This window comes from Gordionus sp. m RMFG-2023, chromosome 3 (assembly GCF_954871325.1).
Source record: "Gordionus sp. m RMFG-2023 chromosome 3, tfGorSpeb1-WG-v2, whole genome shotgun sequence".
In the NCBI taxonomy this organism is placed as follows: Eukaryota; Metazoa; Nematomorpha; class Gordioida; order Chordodea; family Parachordodidae; genus Gordionus; species Gordionus sp. m RMFG-2023.
The window spans coordinates 26,884,365-26,904,503 of record NC_088777.1 but is presented as its reverse complement, the minus strand read 5'-3'; the positions used below and the strand labels follow the sequence as shown (position 1 = coordinate 26,904,503).

Sequence of the window (20,139 nt, the reverse complement as noted above, 5' to 3'; positions counted from 1 at the left end):
AAAGAGAAAAAAAAAATTATTGGGGATTTTTTTCCGGGCCATATATCGAACTTCACGTGCCCACCACCTTGTCTCACCTATTTTTTGCAGTTTTCTCAACGTATTTTGGCCAAATGAATTATTTTGTTTCACCCAAGCATTAATCCTTTTATATGATTCACCAAAGAAAGTTGCTAATCTGTTCAATAATCCAAATAAATTTTTGCCTTCAATATTATTACATATACAGAGATTTAATATGTGACTGTAACACCAAATATACAAACTACCTGGAGCCTTTTATTGCAACCCAACAAATTCACCCCGCATATTTACAGCACCATCAAATGATTCTCCAATTATAATTCTCATTTTCCATGTTTTAAAAAGCATTCACTCAAGATATAAAAAAATCCTTTTTCGAAAAGTTTGTAACTTTTGTGCGAAAAGCCTTAGTTTTTTTGCCATTATATATATTCGTAAGCAAATGGTTGTTTGGCCATAAACGCTAATGTCTTGAGTGCTATCCATTTGCAAACGAAACCGTTTGTTACCAATCTCTTTTTTATAAAATTCATGATTTGATCAAGAACACCATCAATAACTTTGTTAACAGATGTTTTTGACAACAAGGTTACGAGAGAACCTATTCCATAAGATTTTGACCTGTCAGAGAGTTTAAGCTTTTGTTTTCAAAGTTTGCTCTTTAAAATAGCGTTCTCTAAATGATTAATGAGTATTTGATCATTACTTGATATAATACGAATCATTTCCAGGAAATGATTCAAATTTTCATATTCAAGGTTGCTAAGTGTTTTAATAGCATTTGATCCTCTATAGGGTAAGTTTTATTGCCTAAAAACTTTATTATCTCGAAAATTTGTTTTCTTATATACATTGTTATAAATTTGTCGATTTTTTTCATTTAATATTTTAACACTAATTGAATTATCAAATGACTTGTTTTTTGATGCTCTGAGGTAGGCCTCGATTGCATTAATATGTAATCTTGAATTTTTATGTATTTTAATTAATGAATGCATATGTTGAAAATTTGTTGAGTCTGTTGTGAGATTGTTTTCGTATCTGCAAATGTAAGGCAAATTGAACACTACATAGCTTTGGCTATATTGCATATTAATGTTATTGTAATCCATTTTCTAGGTATTTTTTTTACTCATTACAATTCGATAATATAATTTATCATATTTCCTATTTATTGGTTATATAGGATGTTTGCATTGTAAATGTTAGTTTTCGAGATATATAAGATGTTAATTGCAACTTAAAATTTTCAATGTAGGATTCCCTGAAATTTGTATAATATATGGTAAGGAGCTCTTTAAAAGAATATTATAAAGTTACAGATGAATGTGACTTTAATATTCCTATACATGGTCAAATTGTTTCCGATATCAATAATCCCCTTTGCGTCCGCCCCTGTGTTTTAATATATTAGATAAAGGGTTATTCAGGGAAAGAACTAAACCGAAAGTATAGATAAATTTAAATCATAGGCAATTGTCTTTGCATTGGTTTGCTCATTTAGCCAATTTTTTCTTCGTTCCAACTTTTTATTCGCTGAATAATAGGATCTAAATTTTGTGGGTCTATAGAAGATTGCTTGTGAATATTTGAATAGTTTTCACATCGTGTAATGTCAGATAGACCCCCCCCCCCCAAGAATATGATGATTAATCAGGTATATCTAAAATTTTGTATAGAGTTAGTAAATAATCGAATATTAAATTTAAAAACAGTAACTATAGATTTAGCGATAATGAAACTTGAAATTTAAAAAAAATATAAATTATTACAAATTTAAAAAAAATTAAGTTGAAAGTTGTAAAAAAATTAAGTTGAAAGTTGTAAAAAAATTAAATTAAAAGTTGTAAAAAAATTGTCGAAAGTTTTTAAAATTAATATCTCAACATAAAGATGTTGCGATAGGCTTTAAAAAAGTGGAATATTTTGAAATTGTAAGCTTAAAAATAAAGAAAGTTATTTTCAAAAATCTTAGTAAAAAACACCTCTGAAATTAAAAAAAAAATTTGAGCCCCCTGAGATTGCAAAGGCTAGTGACGCCACTGGAATATTTCATTTTTCTTTAAAAAAAAATTTCATATTTGTTTTGGCATATTCAACAAGAATTAGGTAAAAAAAAAAATAGTTTGAAAATAATAATAATATTAAAAACCGGTTTTTTTATTTAGGACCAAAATCGACAGGTCTTTCATTCGTAATCCGGTCCATGTGTTACGAAGTCTTGCAGGGGCGGATTGGTCATAAGACCAGGTGGGCATTTTGCCCACGAGGCCGAGAGAAAATGTCGATTTTGAGGCCGATCAGAGGAAAATATAAAAAAAGAGGCCGATTAGAAAAAAATAATATTATTATATACACAATATTTTCTTTTATCATTTATTTATTTTTAATATCGCATTCCTTGAGAATTATCATGTAATTTACTATATTTGAATGCATAAAATATCAATAACGTCGCTTGAAGCTATATATCATTATCACGTGCTTTTCCTTGTTTTTTTACGAATGAAGTGAAAACGCTTCCTTTTGAGCTTGAGTAGAGTGAAAATTAAGTTTTAATTAATTTATTATATTATATTTTTATACATTGATTTATTGTAAAAATAATATAGCAAACTTTTGTTATTGTATTTCTTGTTCTTAATTCATTGAAATTAAAATAAAACCCAGGTATAATAATTTTAATAAATAAATTTTTGATGAATTTGATTTTCTAAAGTTTCTTTTAATATTAAATTATTGTTATTTTATTATATTATTACTAACTAAGCTCAACTCAACGAACACAGATTGTTAAAATCTCACCTAATATTTGGATTGCAACAATTTACTAATCATTTGCAAACAAATCTAATTTAATATTTATATAGCTATTTTTTGAGATATATGTAAAAAGTCAAAAGTAAACAACTTATTTATATTTCATAACCCATATATAGTAATGTTTTTTTTTATTATTCATCAGATTTTTATAAAATTATTTGAATTTCCAGTTTACAACTTGTAATATTTTCTTTAGCCTTAAGTTATAAATTTATAATAATAAATCTTTTATGTTTTCATGCATAGAAATGCCAAAAGGAAATTTAAAGGTGGAGCTGAAAAGTTAAGAGAAAAAAATGTTGGTGGTCTCAAAGCAGCTGGTGCTGATCCAAAACAACTTAAATTATCTTTCTTTGATAAATCAATACCAAGTATTTCTAATACTATTACTTCATATTAAAAAATCTATTATTTTAGGAATATCAACAACTACCTCCCATTCACATCTACCTGAAACAACTAGATTATCTGCAACATCTTCCTTTATTATTGAATCAGTTCAATCATTGCCACACCCACCTAAGACTATATTACCAACCATTACAGCAGATAAATCATTCACACACCCTGAAGATACATTATTCACAATTACAGCAATTCCTCTTTATTATCCTCACACTTGTCAGAAGCAACTGCATCAATAATGCCTTCAGATATTTCACAAAGTGGATTATCAGAATTGGATATGCATAAACATGAAAATTTTAAGCTTCAATTAACAGTTACTATACCACAAAAATTTGCATTCTTAATGCAACATCCTATACAACCAATAAATAGTAAATATGATAAATTATATTATCAAATGGTAATGAATGAAAAAATACCTAGAAAATGGATTACAATAGAACTAATGTGCAATAAAGTCAAAGCTGTGTACTGCTCAATCTGCCTGGCATTTGCAGTATGCGAAAACACTTTTACAACAGGCTCAACAAATTTTCGTGATATGCATACAGTAATTAAAATACATGAAAATTCAAAAGTACATATTAGTGCTGTCGAGGCCTACCTCAGAGCATCAAAAAATAAGTCTTGATAATTCAATTAGTATTAAAATATAAAATGAAAAAAATCGACAAATTTATAGCAATGCCCACACAATAAAACAAATATTTGAGATAATAAAGTTTTTAGGCAAACAAAACTTACCCTATAGAGGATCAAATGCTACTGAAACACTTAGCTACTTTGAAAATTTGAATCATGGGAATTTCCTGGAAATGATTCGTATTATATCAAAAAATGATCAAATACTAAGAGATCATTTAAGAAGACTATTTTAAAGAGCAAACGTAGAAAAGAAAAGTTTAAACTCTCTGAAAAATCAAAATCGAAGGGAAGAGATTCTCTCATAACCTTATTGTCGAAAACAACTGTTAACAAAGTTAAAGATGTTGTTCTTGATCAAATCAGGAATTTAATAAAAAAGGAGATTGCTAACAAACGGTTTAGTTTGTAAATGGATAGTACTCAAGACATTAGTGTTTATGATCAAGCAACTATTTGCCTACGATTCATATATAATGGCAAAATAACAGAAAGGCTTTTTGCACTTACAAAAGTTACAAACTCTTCTGGAAAAGGATTTTTTGATATCTTGAGTGAATGCTTTTTAAAACATGGAATTCAAATGAGAATATAATTGAAAAATCATTTGAAGGCGCGGCAAATATGCGGGGTGAATTTGTTGGGTTACAAGCTCTTATTAGACAAGAGGCTCCAAGTAGTTTGTATATTTGGTGTTATAGTCACATATTAAATCTATGTATATGTGATTCATGCGATAATATTGAAGGCAAAAATTTATGGATTTTTGAACAGACTAGCAACTTTCTTTGGTGAATTATATAAAAGGATGGATGCTTGGGATAAACAGAATAACACATCTGGCCAAAATTAGTTGAGAAGACTGAAAAAATAGGAGAGACAAGGTGGTGGGCACGTGAAAAAGCCCTTAGATGGATATATGGCAAAGAGAGCCTGCTTCCAATAACGATAAGTACCTTACAATTTATAATAGATAATAAATCATTTGAGGCAAAAACCTCATCAGAAGCACAGTCTTTGATTGATAATTTATGTAAATTTAAGACTCTAAGTACTGCTAAAATATATTTAGAAATTTTTGAAATAATGGGGCCATTGTCATTATATCTTCAAACTAAGAATTTAGATATTTTATCAGCGTGGAAAATGATAGAAGATGCCAAGTCTTCTGTGTCATCTATAACTATTACTTCAATTCAAAATAAAGCAACAAAAATGGCTTCTAATTTAAATGAAACACTTTCATATTTAAAGCTCCCAGAGAGTATCTGGGTACGAACTGCTCTGCCAAAAAATCGAATAGGACGAGCGAAGAGAATATATAGTGACGAAGGCCAAGATGAACGTCCTCAAGAATCGATTGACCTTTATAGGGTCAAGTATTCCGTCCTTGATCAAATTATAAACAGCTTGTCGGAACGGTTTACTGCGAATAAAGAGCTTATTTTGAATGTGCAATATTTGCATCGAAGGCATTTTGATGATTTAAATAGTAATGGTATTTCTGAAAAGGCCTTAGAAAAACTGGCACAATTGGCAATATATCGAGTATTAAATTACGTAATGAATTGTGTTCATTTGCCAGTGTATTCAAAGATTTAGTGAGAGAATTAAATGAAACGGACGATGATATTGTGTGTACAAGTGAGGAGTCATATGAAGAAGATGGAATATTACAAAATGATAATAACTCAGAGTGTGATAATAGATGTAACAAGTGTTTAATATGCGTGTACAAAATTCTTAAAAGATACAATATGCATACAAGTGCTTACACTAATTTATTTTTGGCATATGAATACATTTTAACTTTATCATTTACGAGGTTAATTGTGAGAGAACATTTAGTAAATTAAAAATTATAAAAAATAGGCTGAGAGCTAATAGAGGACAAGAAAAATTAGAAGCGTTTTTAATGATGTCAGTTGAACGGGAACTATTAGCGCAGATTGAACTAGAAGATATTCTTGTTTATTTGCGCAAAGGTTCAAAGTTAATGAGAGATTTATTAACGTAAAAATTATATATTAATTCTTTTATTTAAAACTTATTTATATCTATTTACAATATGATCGGTATTAGCAATTTTATTCTATGTGCAATATTTAATTAATTTTTTATGTGAAATTAATTGATTTTATATATTGAGTATGTATTATTTTATAATTAACATGTGATGTATGATTTGATTTCATAGTGCAATATCGTTGTAAATATTATATAAAATATATGTGCAATAAATATGATTTTAGATGTGTAATTTTTTAAAATAAAATACATTATTATCGTGTCATTATTCTTTTTTTTAAAAAAAAATGTACATCGTTTGTACCTATTTTCAAAAATAAGAAGTTATAAAAATCATATAACTCGAAGAAACCATTTAAGGGAACCCGGCCGAAGACCGGGCAAAAGCGGGCCGACATAAGAATGAGGCCGCTATAAAAAAAAATGCCCACGAGGCCGAAGCGTCGCCAATCGGCCCTGAAGTCTTGTTACAACTAGCAATAATTGCGCTAATTGCTTGGTATGGTAATATTAATGACTTGCATCCTATAAACCAATACAAATATAGTGATCGATCCAAATTATTAGTCAGGTCAAACACTATAGTGTCCTAAACCTAATGGTATTTAGATGATATTACAGTTTCGATCTCTATTAGCAATAATAATAAAGCACTGGAGATCATCATTCACAATTTTCAGAATTTAAACTTATCAATAAATTTTAAAAAATGCGAAATTTATTCAGCACAAAATTTTCATCATCTATTTTAAACAAATTAACTTCCATAACTAAAGTAAAATCTCTATTTTAGGGTCTCTAATCCAAAATTTTCTAGAAAAAAACTATCATAATCTTACCTCAATGGAAAATATTTTAAAACACTTGCCTTCATTTTAGATGCATTATTTAATTTAAAAATTTTTTAATATTCTCAAAATACAATTTTGCTTTCGGTCATCTGAGGTCTTTCTATATTTTCCAATTCTCCTAAATTATGCAACTAAAATCAAAGAAATGCTGTTAATCTTAAATTTTACCACAACACCTGGCTGCAAATTGTTCTTCTAACTAAGTCAGGAGGGTTAGGCCTATGCTCTCCATTACCTCTATCAATTGTACCATTCATATCATCCTCCCTTAACTAAGCAAGAACTCTTATTTAAATTAATCAGACCCGCCAAATATTTATTACTTAATCTCGCATTATCCAGCTGGACCACAAATATAAGAGTGGGCAAATTATCTAACAAAGGATTGGGATGCATATTGTTACGCTCCATCGATTTTCTTCTCTCAAGCAATGACATCCAGCAGCTCACCAACCTTCATTCTCTAGTGTTTGATAAAATTGGTCAAGAATGGTTAGAAGTCTATCCTAGTAAATTTAACTAATTTCCTTTAACAAATGACTATATTCGGTATGCAAAAGCTACCCAGCTAAGCGCAATTATAACCAAACTTTATAATTTTCAAAGGTGGTATACTCGTTATTCCAAAGCTAGACACCCGCTTGATTGCCTGTTCAATGCATATATATATAATTGTGTGCACAAATTGAGCGTTTTAATGAGTTGCAAATTATACAATTCAAATAGCATCGTGCAAGTTAGTCAAATTACCGTTTGGTTATAAACCATTTTGAAAAACGCTAACTGGTCTGTTTTTTTTAAATATTTTAATTTATTCATTTTGTAAGTGGTTTATGATACGTTCTTTAAGAACTCGAATATTTAGCAAGGAATGCAACAAAACCTTATTATAAAGATAAGAATAATAAGGAGGGCACTTTAATAATAAATAAATTTAATATCATATAAAATGAAACAAAATATAAAAACTTATCTTTTAAAATGGAATATTTCTAAATGAAATAAATAAAAAGACAGTCGATAAAATAATTTACATATTGAATCGATATTACTAATTATAATATAAAAATGTAGCCCTCAATTTAAATAAAGGCTGCGCTACATTTTTTTATTAAAAAAGTCCGGGAAAAGGCAAACGCTTAATTTGTGCGCACTATAGACATAATAAAATCAATAAAATGATTCAAAGTGTCTTATAAGCAGTCAACGTACCATCAAAACTTAAAACTCACGATTCATCACCTAATAATTAATCAGCACCCAATGGATTCCCCTCATGTCATGGAATAATGGTAGATAAATGTATTGGGAATTGACCTATTCCCTCCCTCGCATAAAAATCATGACTTACTAAAAATAGCTGAAAGGAAAATATGTAATAAGCACATTTATTAACAAATAATATCTCTATGCCAATTATAACTTCAACATCGTGTATGTTAGGAAAAACTAATATTCTTCTCAAAGTAATTAGCTATAGAGCTTAAAATCCCATATTTCAAGAGAAGCAAAAAGTTAGCTTCGAAAATCTATTATTTCAAATTATTTAAAGATTCGTGGTCATCACCCTAGGAAAGAGTATGACTAATTATTTCTCATTAAATATAATATTTGCTTTATAATTAGAAAAGGGAGAAAAAAAAAATTAAAACATTTAAAAATCAAGATAATAAATATGATTTTTAAAAGTTTATACTAATTATAAAAAAATTAAGAAAAGCATAATTGTGTTCCAAAAAAGGAACAATAATTAAATTTAAAATTTATAATTGAATGTTTTACTTAAGCAATAGTAATTCCCTGTGTTCAATCATTTATATTATTATTTGATGAGCTAAATATTTTAAAAAATTAAACGATGGGTGCAAACTGAATGTTATTAGTCGTTTCAATTGGGGAAAAGTTGCCAAGCTTTTTGTAAGCAAGTTTCTGTTAATATGGCATTTTGCGCACAAGACTGTGAGAAAATGTCGATTTTTGAGGACGATCAGAAAAAATTTCTTTTTATCATATAAGTTATGACTTTCTCTTATCATATTTATATATTAAAAGTTATTATATTTCCTTTCCTAGCATTTAGAATATCAACACATTTTTTGAGGATTATCATCTAGATATTGTTATTTTAAGCATTTTTTTTGTTTTTTCAAATAAAAATGGGTGTCCGTTTAAATGAAAGTTAATTTTTGTTTGATTTTTCGATACATATTATAATTCTTTATTAAAATAAATTTTATTGGCTAAAGGTGAGCTTAATTGATAGGCTATTGTTCGACAATTATTTATATCGTTAAATTAATGGAGGTATTATCGAGGAACAAATTTCCGTCTTGGACTTTAAAGATGAGTCCTATATTTTTAGAATTGGCTTTAAGAAAATTTAAAATACGATTATTTTAGGTAGAGGACCCCAGATAGTTCTATAGTCAAGGTGCCAAATACTTAGGTCCAAATTGAGATTTAATATCATGGACGATATTATAAGGCAAAATAAAAGAGGTTCAAGTGCCCCCTCCTGTTGAATGCCTTGATCGTAGGCTATGGCATTCGAACTGAATAGAAGAGATGTTTTAATGTCTTAACACGTTTCTGATGAAATCAATTTTTATTATAAATATAACAATCTTTACCTTTTGTACCGCAGTATATATATATTTTACAAAACAAACAATTAATCGTCGTACACAATTAATAATATATATATTTTAAATTCATCATATATTTAATTGCCTTTGAGGCTAATTGTTTCTATTACATCTATTCTCTCCTTTTATGGGCTCTCGATTTGAAACGGTATAAATTGTTTTCTTATCCGTTTTGGATAACGGCTGCTTGTACTTTCGTTCTCTACCACCGTTTGCTCATTACTGTCGATTTTCATCTTATCATTTATGATGGTGTCTTTGTTTATTGAGTCTTGTATTGGGTCCATGTCTTTGGTCACCAATTCGTGTATAGGATCTATGTCTTTTGCTATCGAATTTTGTATATGATCATTTTCATTCATTTGTGGTGTAGTTTGCATCGTTTCTTCTTCTCTTCCCTCCTCTCTATTTTTTAAATCGGAGTTGTCGAACCTATGTTTTAACTGATTAATATGTCTTCTCCATACCCCTAATTTAGTTTCAACTAAAAACGTCATTGGTCCTGTTCTTTTAACGATGATACCTGGTATCCAATTATTTTTTTTTAAATCTTTTGCATATATTTTTTCATTTATATTAAAAAAACCTGGTAACTGAGGTATATATGGATGAGGATAAATTGGTTTTATTAATTGTAAAGGTCCTATGGGTTGAAATTTAAGCATAATTGAACTTGGTGATTGTTTTGTGGTTATTTGTGGCGTATTTCGATAAAACAAAAAATCTTGTATTTTATTATAATCATTATGTTTTTTTAAAATTTTTTTAAAAGTTTGTACTAATCGCTCGGCTTCTCCGTTGGTTCTAGGGTGGTATGTGACACTATATACATTTTTAATTGATAATTGTTTGCAAAATAAACTAAATTCTCTACTTTGAAATGGGGGGCCATTATCCGTAACAATCGTATTGGGGTAACCGAAAATTGCAAAAAGTCTTAACAACAATTTTCTTACTTCAGTAAAATTATTCGTCGTCATTTTTTGTATTTCAGGCCATTTACTAAAACTATCTATTATTACAAGATATATATCTCCGTTAATTGGTCCGGCAAAATCTAAATGAATTCTTCCACATGGTTTATTTGCGGAGGGCCATTTCCCTATGATCGTTTTATTGCCAGGATCATTTGTTTGACATAATTCACAATTCTTACCGTGTAATTCGATATCTTCGTTAATATTCGGCCACCAAACGTTCTCTTGTGCCAATAATTTTGTTTTAGTATAACCCTGATGCCAAATATGTAAAAAAGACAAAATAATTACTTGTAATTTTTTTGGAATTATGGTTCTTAATCCCCATAATATACACCCTGCCTCCATCGTGAGTTCATTTCGGCGCTGGAAAAACGGTTTTAGATTTTCCTCTATTATCTTTGGCCATCCAGTTGTAAGGTAACGAGAAACTTTTGATAAAACCGGGTCATTTCTTGTGTGTGCTTCTATATCTAACGCTGAAATAAATTGTGGAGCATCCGATACTATTAAATTAATATCTAACTCTTCCCAAGCAGATGGTTTACCGTCAATTGGAAACCGGGAAAGCATATCCGCATTACTATTTTTTTTCGTCCCTCGAAGTTGCAATTCATAATCATAATTTGCTAGTAGTAATGACCATCTTACTAATCTTGATGACATATCTGTTATTCTTTTATGTGGATTAAGTAACGATATTAGGGGTATGGTCAGTAATGATAAAGAAATGTCTGCCAATTAAATATTGTTTAAATTTAATTAATCCAAATATAATTGCTAAAGCCTTACGCTCTATCTGACTGTAATTTCGTTCGGCAGCATTTAATGTTCGAGATGCGTATCCAATGGGTTTTTCCTCGTTGTTAATGATATGAGATATAACTCCTATTCCATGTTGAGACGCATCAGCAGCTAAAATTATCGGTTTTTCCGGATTATAATGTGTTAAAATTGGTGCTTCTGATATTAATTTTTTAAATTTATTAATCACAATTGTTTCATTATTTGTCCATTTCCATGGCACATCTTTCCTTAAAAGCCTATATAATGGAGCGGCAATAGTCGAAAAATTGTTTATAAGTTTTTGATAATAATTTATTATACCGATAAAAGCTTGTAATTCTTTGAGGTTTTTTGGATGAAACCAATTTTTATTATAAATTTAACAACTTTTTACCTTTTGTATCGCAGTATATATATATTTTACAAAACAAACAATTAATCGTCGTACACAATTAATAATATATATATTTTAAATTCATCATTTATTTAATTGCCTTTGAGGCTAATTGTTTCTATTACATCACAATGGCGCAGTCGTTTCAAATGGAGAAATATAATATAAAGGAGTGCAATATGGAAGTTTATTTATCAAAAATGGAATTCATATTTAAAATCGGAAAAATAGAAGATAAAAAATCATTAATATTAGCGAATATTGGATTAGAGGTTTATTCTAAATTATTTAATTTGTGTTTGCCAAAGACATTAGAGGAAATATCATATGATTACATAATTAAACTTTTAAAAAATTATTATATGAAGAAGACAAACTTCATATTAGAAAGATATTATTTCTTTAAAATGGAACAAGAAAAAGATGAAACCATCGTAGAGTATATTAATAAATTAAAGATAAAGGCGAAGACGTGTGAATTTAAAGATATGTATAATACAGTATAGCGGGACAAATTAGTGTCAGGAATTAATAATGAAAAAATATTAATGAAATTAATTAACACGCAGGACTTGACATGAGAAAGTGCAATACAAATCGCGACCGCAATGGAGACTACAGAAATGATATCGTATGAAAAATTATCTGCAGGGAAGGAGATAAATAAAATCTCAAAAACAGTAACAAGGGAGCAGTATGACAAGTACAAACCAGTATCAAAAATTATTTGCTATTGTTGTGGATTAGGAGATCACATAAAACCAAAGTGCCCTAATTTAAATGCCATCTGCCATAATTGTGGGATAAAAGGACATTTACAAAAAGTATGCAGAAGGAATCGTGGGAAGAAAGAATATATTCGAACGATAGTTGTTCCAGAAAATGAGCGAGAAAGTTTTGAGGATTGGGAATTTCCAGAGGAGTCTCGAGAAAAATTTGAGGTGAAATTATTGATAGATAAAATTTATATTAAATTTTTAATTGACACAGGATCGGCAGTCTCCATTTTAAATATAGAAGACGTTTACCGTTTAAAAATACCAGTAACAATAACGGATATTATTTTAAAATCTTATAATAATGTAATGATCAATATTAAAGGTAAGTGTATATTACCCGTTAATTATATGAATAAAGTTATATATCATGAATTTATTATTGTAAACAATGGGATTAACTTGATAGGTAGAAACCTAATAAACAAATTAAAATTAATAAAATAAATCAATGTAATATAGTTAATGAGGTTTGGGAGGATAATATTGTACATAAATTTTCCTTATTGTTCACTAAAAAATTAGGTTTACTAAGAGGTTTTAAGGCCAGTTTAGCGGTAAAATCCAACCCACAGTTTCAATGTATGAAAAGTAGACCGATACCATTTGCGTGGAAGGCAAAACTCGAAACGGAATTACAACGACTGGAATCCATGGGAGTTTTAGAAAGACTAAAATACTCGAATATCGTTTCTCCGATTGTACCCGTATTGAAGAAAGATGGATCTTTACGAATTTGCGGTGATTTCAGACAAACGGTTAATGCAAATATTTTGATAGATAAATATCCTTTACCCAGAATTAATGAATTATTAGCCACACTAGGTAATGGGTGTAAATATACAGTATTAGATTTATCCGAAGCGTATTTTCAAATAGAGCTAGATGAGGAGGCAAAAAAGCTGTTAGTAATCAACACGCCTAGTGGATTGTATCGTTTCACACGACTTCCGTTTGGGGTAGCTTCAGCGCCAGCGATTTTTCAACAAGCAATGGATTCATTATTAAAGGGATTACCTGGAGTAGCGGTATATTTGGACGATATAATAATTACGGGGGAATCAATTGAGAGTCATAAGAAAAATTTGATAAATGTATTAAAGACGTTAGAAATAAACGGTATGAAATTAAATCTAAAATAATGTGATTTTTTTAAAGAAAAGATTGAATTCTTAGGTCATACCGTTAGCGAAGAGGGAATTACGACAACAAATAAGAATGTCAATGCAATTTTAGACGCACCATTACCAAAAAACGTCAAAGAATTACAAGCTTTTATCGGTATAATAAATTATTATCAAAAACTTATAAACAATTTTTTGACTATTGCCGCTCCATTATATAGGCTTTTAAGGAAAGATGTGCCATGGAAATGGACAAATAATGAAACAATAGTGATTAATAAATTTAAAAAATTAATATCAGAAGCACCAATTTTAACACATTATAATCCGGAAAAACCGATAATTCTAGCTGCTGATGCGTCTCAACATGGAATAGGATCAGTTATCTCTCATATCATTAACAACGAGGAAAAACCGATTGGATACGCGTCTCGAACATTAAATGCTGCCGAACGAAATTACAGTCAGATAGAGAGTAAGGCTTTAGCAATTATATTTGGATTAATTAAATTTAAACCATATTTAATTGGCAGACATTTCATTATCATTACTGACCATAAACCCCTAATATCGTTACTTAATCCACATAAAAGAATAACAGATATGTCATCAAGATTAGTAAGATGGTCATTACTACTAGCAAATTATGATTATGAATTGCAACTTCGAGGGACGAAAAAAAATAGTAATGCGGATATGCTTTCCCGGTTTCCAATTGACGGTAAATCATCTGCTTGGGAAGAGTTAGATATTAATTTAATAGTATCGGATGCTCCACAATTTATTTCAGCGTTAGATATAAAAACACACACAAGAAATGACCCGGTATTATCAAAAGTTTCACGTTACCTTACAACTGGATGGCCAAAGATAATAGAGGAAAATCAAAAACCGTTTTTCCAGCGCCGAAATGAACTCACGATGGAGGCAGGGTGTATATTATGGGGATTAAGAACCATAATTCCAAAAAAATTACAAGTAAATATTTTGTCTTTTTTACATATGGGGCATCAGGGTTATACTAAAACAAAATTATTGGCACAAGAGAACGTTTGGTGGCCGAATATTAACGAAGATATCGAATTACACGGTAAGAATTGTGAATTATGTCAAACAAATAATCCTGGCAAAACGATCATAGGGAAATGGCCCTCCGCAAATAAACCATGGGGAAGAATTCATTTAGATTTTGCCGGACCAATTAACGGAGATATATATCTCGTAATAATAGATAGTTTTAGTAAATGGCCTAAAATACAAAAAATGACGACGAATAATTTTACTGAAGTAAGAAAATTGTTGTTAAGACTTTTTGCAATTTTCGGTTACCCCAATACGATTGTTACGGATAATGGCCCCCCATTTCAAAGTAGAGAATTTAGTTTATTTTGCAAACAATTATCAATTAAAAATGTATATAGTGTCACATACCACCCTAGAACCAACGGAGAAGCCGAGCGATTAGTACAAACTTTTAAAAAAATTTTAAAAAAACATAATGATTATAATAAAATACAAGATTTTTTGTTTAAATATCGAAATACGCCACAAATAACCACAAAACAATCACCAAGTTCAATTATGCTTAAATTTCAACCCATAGGACCTTTACAATTAATAAAACCAATTTATCCTCATCCATATATACCTCAGTTACCAGGTTTTTTTAATATAAATGAAAAAATATATGCAAAAGATTTTTAAAAAAATAATTGGATACCAGGTATCATCGTTAAAAGAACAGGACCAATGACGTTTTTAGTTGAAACTAAATTAGGGGTATGGAGAAGACATATTAATCAGTTAAAACATAGGTTCGACAACTCCGATTTAAAAAATAGTGAGGAGGGAAGAGAAGAAGAAACGATGCAAACTACACCACAAATAAATAAAAATGATCATATACAAAATTCGATAGCAAAAGACATAGATCCTATACACGAATTGGTGACCAAAGACATGGACCCAATACAAGACTCAATAAACAAAGACACCATCATAAATGATAAGATGAAAATCGACAGTAATGAGCAAACGGTGGTAGAGAACGAAAGTACAAGCAGCCGTTATCCAAAACGGATAAGAAAACAATTTATACCGTTTCAAATCGAGAGCCCAAAAAAGGAGAGAATAGATGTAATAAAAACAATTAGCCTCAAAGGCAATTAAATATATGATGAATTTAAAATATATATATTATTAATTGTGTACGACGATTAATTGTATGTTTTGTAAAATATATATATACTGCGATACAAAAGGTAAAAATTGTTAAATTTATAATAAAAATTGATTTCATCAGAAACGTGTTAAGACATTAAAACATCTCTTCTATTCAGTTCGAATGCCATAGCCTACGATCAAGGCATTCAACAGGAGGGGGCACTTGAACCTCTTTTATTTTGCCTTATAATATCGTCCATGATATTAAATCTCAATTTGGACCTAAGTATTTGGCACCTTGACTATAGAACTATCTGGGGTCCTCTACCTAAAATAATCGTATTTTAAATTTTCTTGAAGCCACTTCTAAAAATGTAGGACTCATCTTTAAGGTCCAAGACGGAAATTTGTTCCTCGATAATACTTCCATTAATTTAACGATCTTAATAATTGTCGAACAATAGCCTATCAATTAAGCTCACCTTTAAAATTTATTTTAATAATGATTTATAATATGTATCAAAATCTAAATCAATCAAAAATTAACTTTTATTTAAACGGACACCCATTTTTATTTGAAAAAACAAAAAAAATGCTTAAAATAACAATATCTAAATGATAATAAAAATTTCTAGAAACGTGTTAAGACATTAAAACATCTCTTCTATTCAGTTCGAATGCCATAGCCTACGATCAAGGCATTCAACAGGAGGGGGCACTTGAACCTTTTTTATTTTGCCTTATAATATCGTCCATGATATTAAATCTTAATTTGGACCTAAGTATTTGGCACCTTTACTATAGAACTATCTGGGGTCCTCTACCTAAAATAATCGTATTTTAAATTTTCTTGAAGCCACTTCTAAAAATGTAGGACTCATCTTTAAGGTCCAAGACGGAAATTTGTTTCTCGATAATACCTCCATTAATTTACCGATCTAAATAATTGTCGAACAATAGCCTATCAATTAAGCTCACCTTTAGCCAATAAAATTTATTTTAATAAAGAATTATAATATGTATCAAAATCTAAATCAATCAAAAATTAACTTTCATTTAAACGGTCACCCATTTTTATTTGAAAAAACAAAAAAAATGCTTAAAATAACAATATCTAGATGATAATCCTCAAAAAATGATTAATTTTTGATTGATTTAGATTTTGATACATATTATAATTCATTATTAAAATAAATTTTAATGGCTAATGGTGAGCTTAATTGATAGGCTATTGTTCGACAATTATTTAGATCGGTAAATTAATGGAGGTATTATCGAGGAACAAATTTCCGTCTTAGACCTTAAAGATGAGTCCTACATTTTTAGAATTGACTTCAAGAAAATTTAAAATACGATTATTTAAGGTAGAGCACCCCAGATATTTAAATAGTCAAGATGCCAAATACTTAGGTCCAAATTGAGATTAAATATCATGGACGATATTATAAGGCAAAATAAAAGAGGTTCAAGTGCCCCCCCCTCCCTGTTGAATGCCTTGATCGTAGGCTATGCCATTCGAACTAAATAGAAGAGATGTTTTAATGTCTTAACACGTTTCTAGAAATTTTAAATAATCTGATAAAAACAATTTAAGAAAAGTTTATAAAATAGGGTAATGAAGGCGTAAAATCTAATTTGATTATAGTTATAATAAATGGGGGATTTTGGATATATATAAGAATGCACTCCACCATTTACTTAGAGTTAAGCTCGCTCAGTTTTGATCTTTATACAAATTTATACATTTTTAATAGAATTATTCTTATTTCTGTATTTATGATAACATAAGATTAAAATTATATAGAGCTACTATATAAAAAATAATAAATACTGAACTTTTATGAACCTTATTAAATATTTTTAAACTTGAACTTTTAAAAAATTCCTTAACCTGAACCAAACCTAAGCCTTAATAATTTTATCTTATTGAAACTATAACTAAACAGAATATTAACAGGCGACACTCTGATTTGAATATCTTAATAAAATAAAATAGTTTTTTTAAATTAGTTAGGTTGCCAAAACCTGTTTGAAAAATTTTAAAACTTTAAGGAAACCTAATGATAAGGTTTTGAAAATTCACAAAAACTTTTGGGCTACGGGTGTTTTTCGGTAAAGTGAAAGCTTTCTAATTAATTTTTTGATATTTTGGATCAAGCCTTAACAAAATAATCAAAATTTTAGAGTTTTAAAATAAGTTAATAAATAAAAAGAAGGCGCCAAAATTAAAATTGAAAAAAGGCAAAATAAAATTTTTTATAATATATATACTTTTTTTAAACAATAAATTCATTTTATCATTAAATTATGAATTTAAAACAAAGGTCATATATAAAAAAACAATTTATAAATTTAGTACATATACATAAAAATTAAAAACAAATAACAGGATAAAAATTAAATTTAAAAAAAACAAAAGTATATATTTTATGACATTGCCATATAGAACCATGAATAGCTATGCAATTACTTTGATGAATAGTCATCGTAATGGCTTGTTTGAAAGAGGACTTCATTGCGATCACCACTTATTTGGCTTAATTTTCTCACTAATAATGTGATAAATTTAAGGAATTACAAAAAATGCCAAGAGTTGACAGGTGTAATAAAAATTAAGTTAGCGATATCCAAATATTTGTTTATTTTCAAAATTTCTGCCGAAATCCCAAGCTACAGGAAGACCAGAAGACCTATTCGGCGGATATAATCGGGTCTTCTGTTGTTTAGGTATAAATGATTAAGCTCTAGAATATTCGGGATGTTCCGTTTAAGAACCTTAGAGATTAAATTATTAATGTTTGCATGACGTGGGAAGCGCCCTTTAGAATATCTACAATGCAAAGAATGGTGTCCTTTGGAACCGAATTGTAAAGAACAATTAAAATATAGAAAGAGTTTGGGATAGATGACAGCGATTCGTAACCCGATTTAGAATAGCTTGGCTGGGACATTGTTCTAATGAATCACTCGATAAGAGATCAACGGAGTGAGACACTAGAGATTAATTCTATGCTTTCTGAAGAGTGGATGTGGGTCTGCTAACGCCAGGTTGACAATTATAATTGAATTTTAATTTCTAAAAAAATTGGATCTAATATGCTAACGATGAATACATAAGCATAGCATAAGGTCATTTTTAATGAAATATCAAATAAAATAGTGAACCTGTTGGTAATAGAAGAGGCCCTCAATAGTCTCCAAAACCATTCTTCCTTCTGCCGATTGGCTCGACTAAATAGGTAAAGAGTTATCGCATCTGCGACTTTGGAATTTGTGGTCCTTAGCGGCACTTTCGTATTTTCTGTTCCTTCCTCCCTTTCCTTACTACTGGAATAATCAACATCTTCTAAAGTATTTATCTGTTCAGGCTCCGATAACATATCTAGTGCCTCTTTATCATTGCACTGTTTATTCTCTTCTTGATGGAATAGTTGTCCTAATCTAGCATTCTCACCGCCAATTTGACAGAATTTGACGTTTTTATGAGAGCTTTTGCCATCGTTAGACTCTGATCTGTTTGAAATCTCTGTGCGTACATGAGTAAGCAGTGGATTTACCGCAGAATTCACATGACAAGAATTGCTAACAACCTTGAATCGAGAGTTTATGGGTTCGGTAGAAAGAGAGGAAGACGTATATTTATTGAGGGCGTTGGGGGCGAGTCTTATGCATATAGGATATTTTTTGCTCCAGTAAACCTTTTTGGGCATGTCTAAGGAAAGGAATAATCGTAATATAATTTAAGCAGAAATAAAATTGATTTACCATAAGGCATGAGGTAAATGGAGCTTCCAGTTAAATCGTAAATCCTATGATTGACATATTGAATATTAAAAGAATTGACCTCCTTGCTATTCCACAAGTCCCGTTTAGATAAATTGTGCTATGGACAAATTTTTTAGCATTCATTCCTATCTTAATTTATAAAAAATTTACTTTGGGCGTCGAGAGCTTCAAGATACTAGCCTCTAATTTAAGCAGTACACTCCTCGTTTGTTGAACTCGGTAAGTTTCGAAGTTGTAAGAGAGGGGTAATTCGTTCATCCATACCTGGGATCAAATATTACTATATTAGAATGTTCTATTTGTATGAATTTTGGGTTTTAATAATTTATGTTAAAAAAAATACCCTAATATTTTATGCAGAGATCTGATGAAATACCATTTGCATGGCGCAGGCTCGGATTTTTCTAAAAAAAAATTTAGGTCGAGATTTTTATATTTTCAAGCCTGGCCCAGATTTTCATTTTAAAAATTTTTTGCCCGGATTTTTTTTAAAAAAAATTTCTGTTCGGGTGTATAAATCTTTTCAGCCTTGGTTTTTCAAAAAAAAAATATATATATTCGGCATTTTAGGATCGTTTTTAAGCGAATATGATATCCATATGTAATAACTTTTCAAATTATCTATCCTCCTTATTTGTTTTAAAACGAGTGAATTGAGTCACCACACTTTCTTTTCGACTGGTCGATGATAATTTACTTATTTCCTGTTTCT

The 20,139-nt window shown here is 29.5% G+C and overlaps 1 protein-coding gene across 4 annotated transcripts in view; it reads right to left on the bottom strand.

Moving 5' to 3' along the window:
* Positions 1 to 20,139, bottom strand: part of LOC135925874 (uncharacterized) — a 131,273-nt gene that overhangs the window by 76,216 nt on the left and 34,918 nt on the right. For all 4 annotated transcript variants that reach the window (XM_065461429.1, XM_065461426.1, XM_065461427.1 and 1 more), the window contains 3 exons: positions 19,578 to 19,691; positions 19,407 to 19,524; positions 18,807 to 19,353 (listed from right to left, as the gene is read on the bottom strand). In XM_065461429.1, the coding sequence (XP_065317501.1) occupies positions 18,807 to 19,353; positions 19,407 to 19,524; positions 19,578 to 19,691 (779 nt within the window). The remainder of the gene's footprint in view (positions 1 to 18,806; positions 19,354 to 19,406; positions 19,525 to 19,577; positions 19,692 to 20,139) is intronic.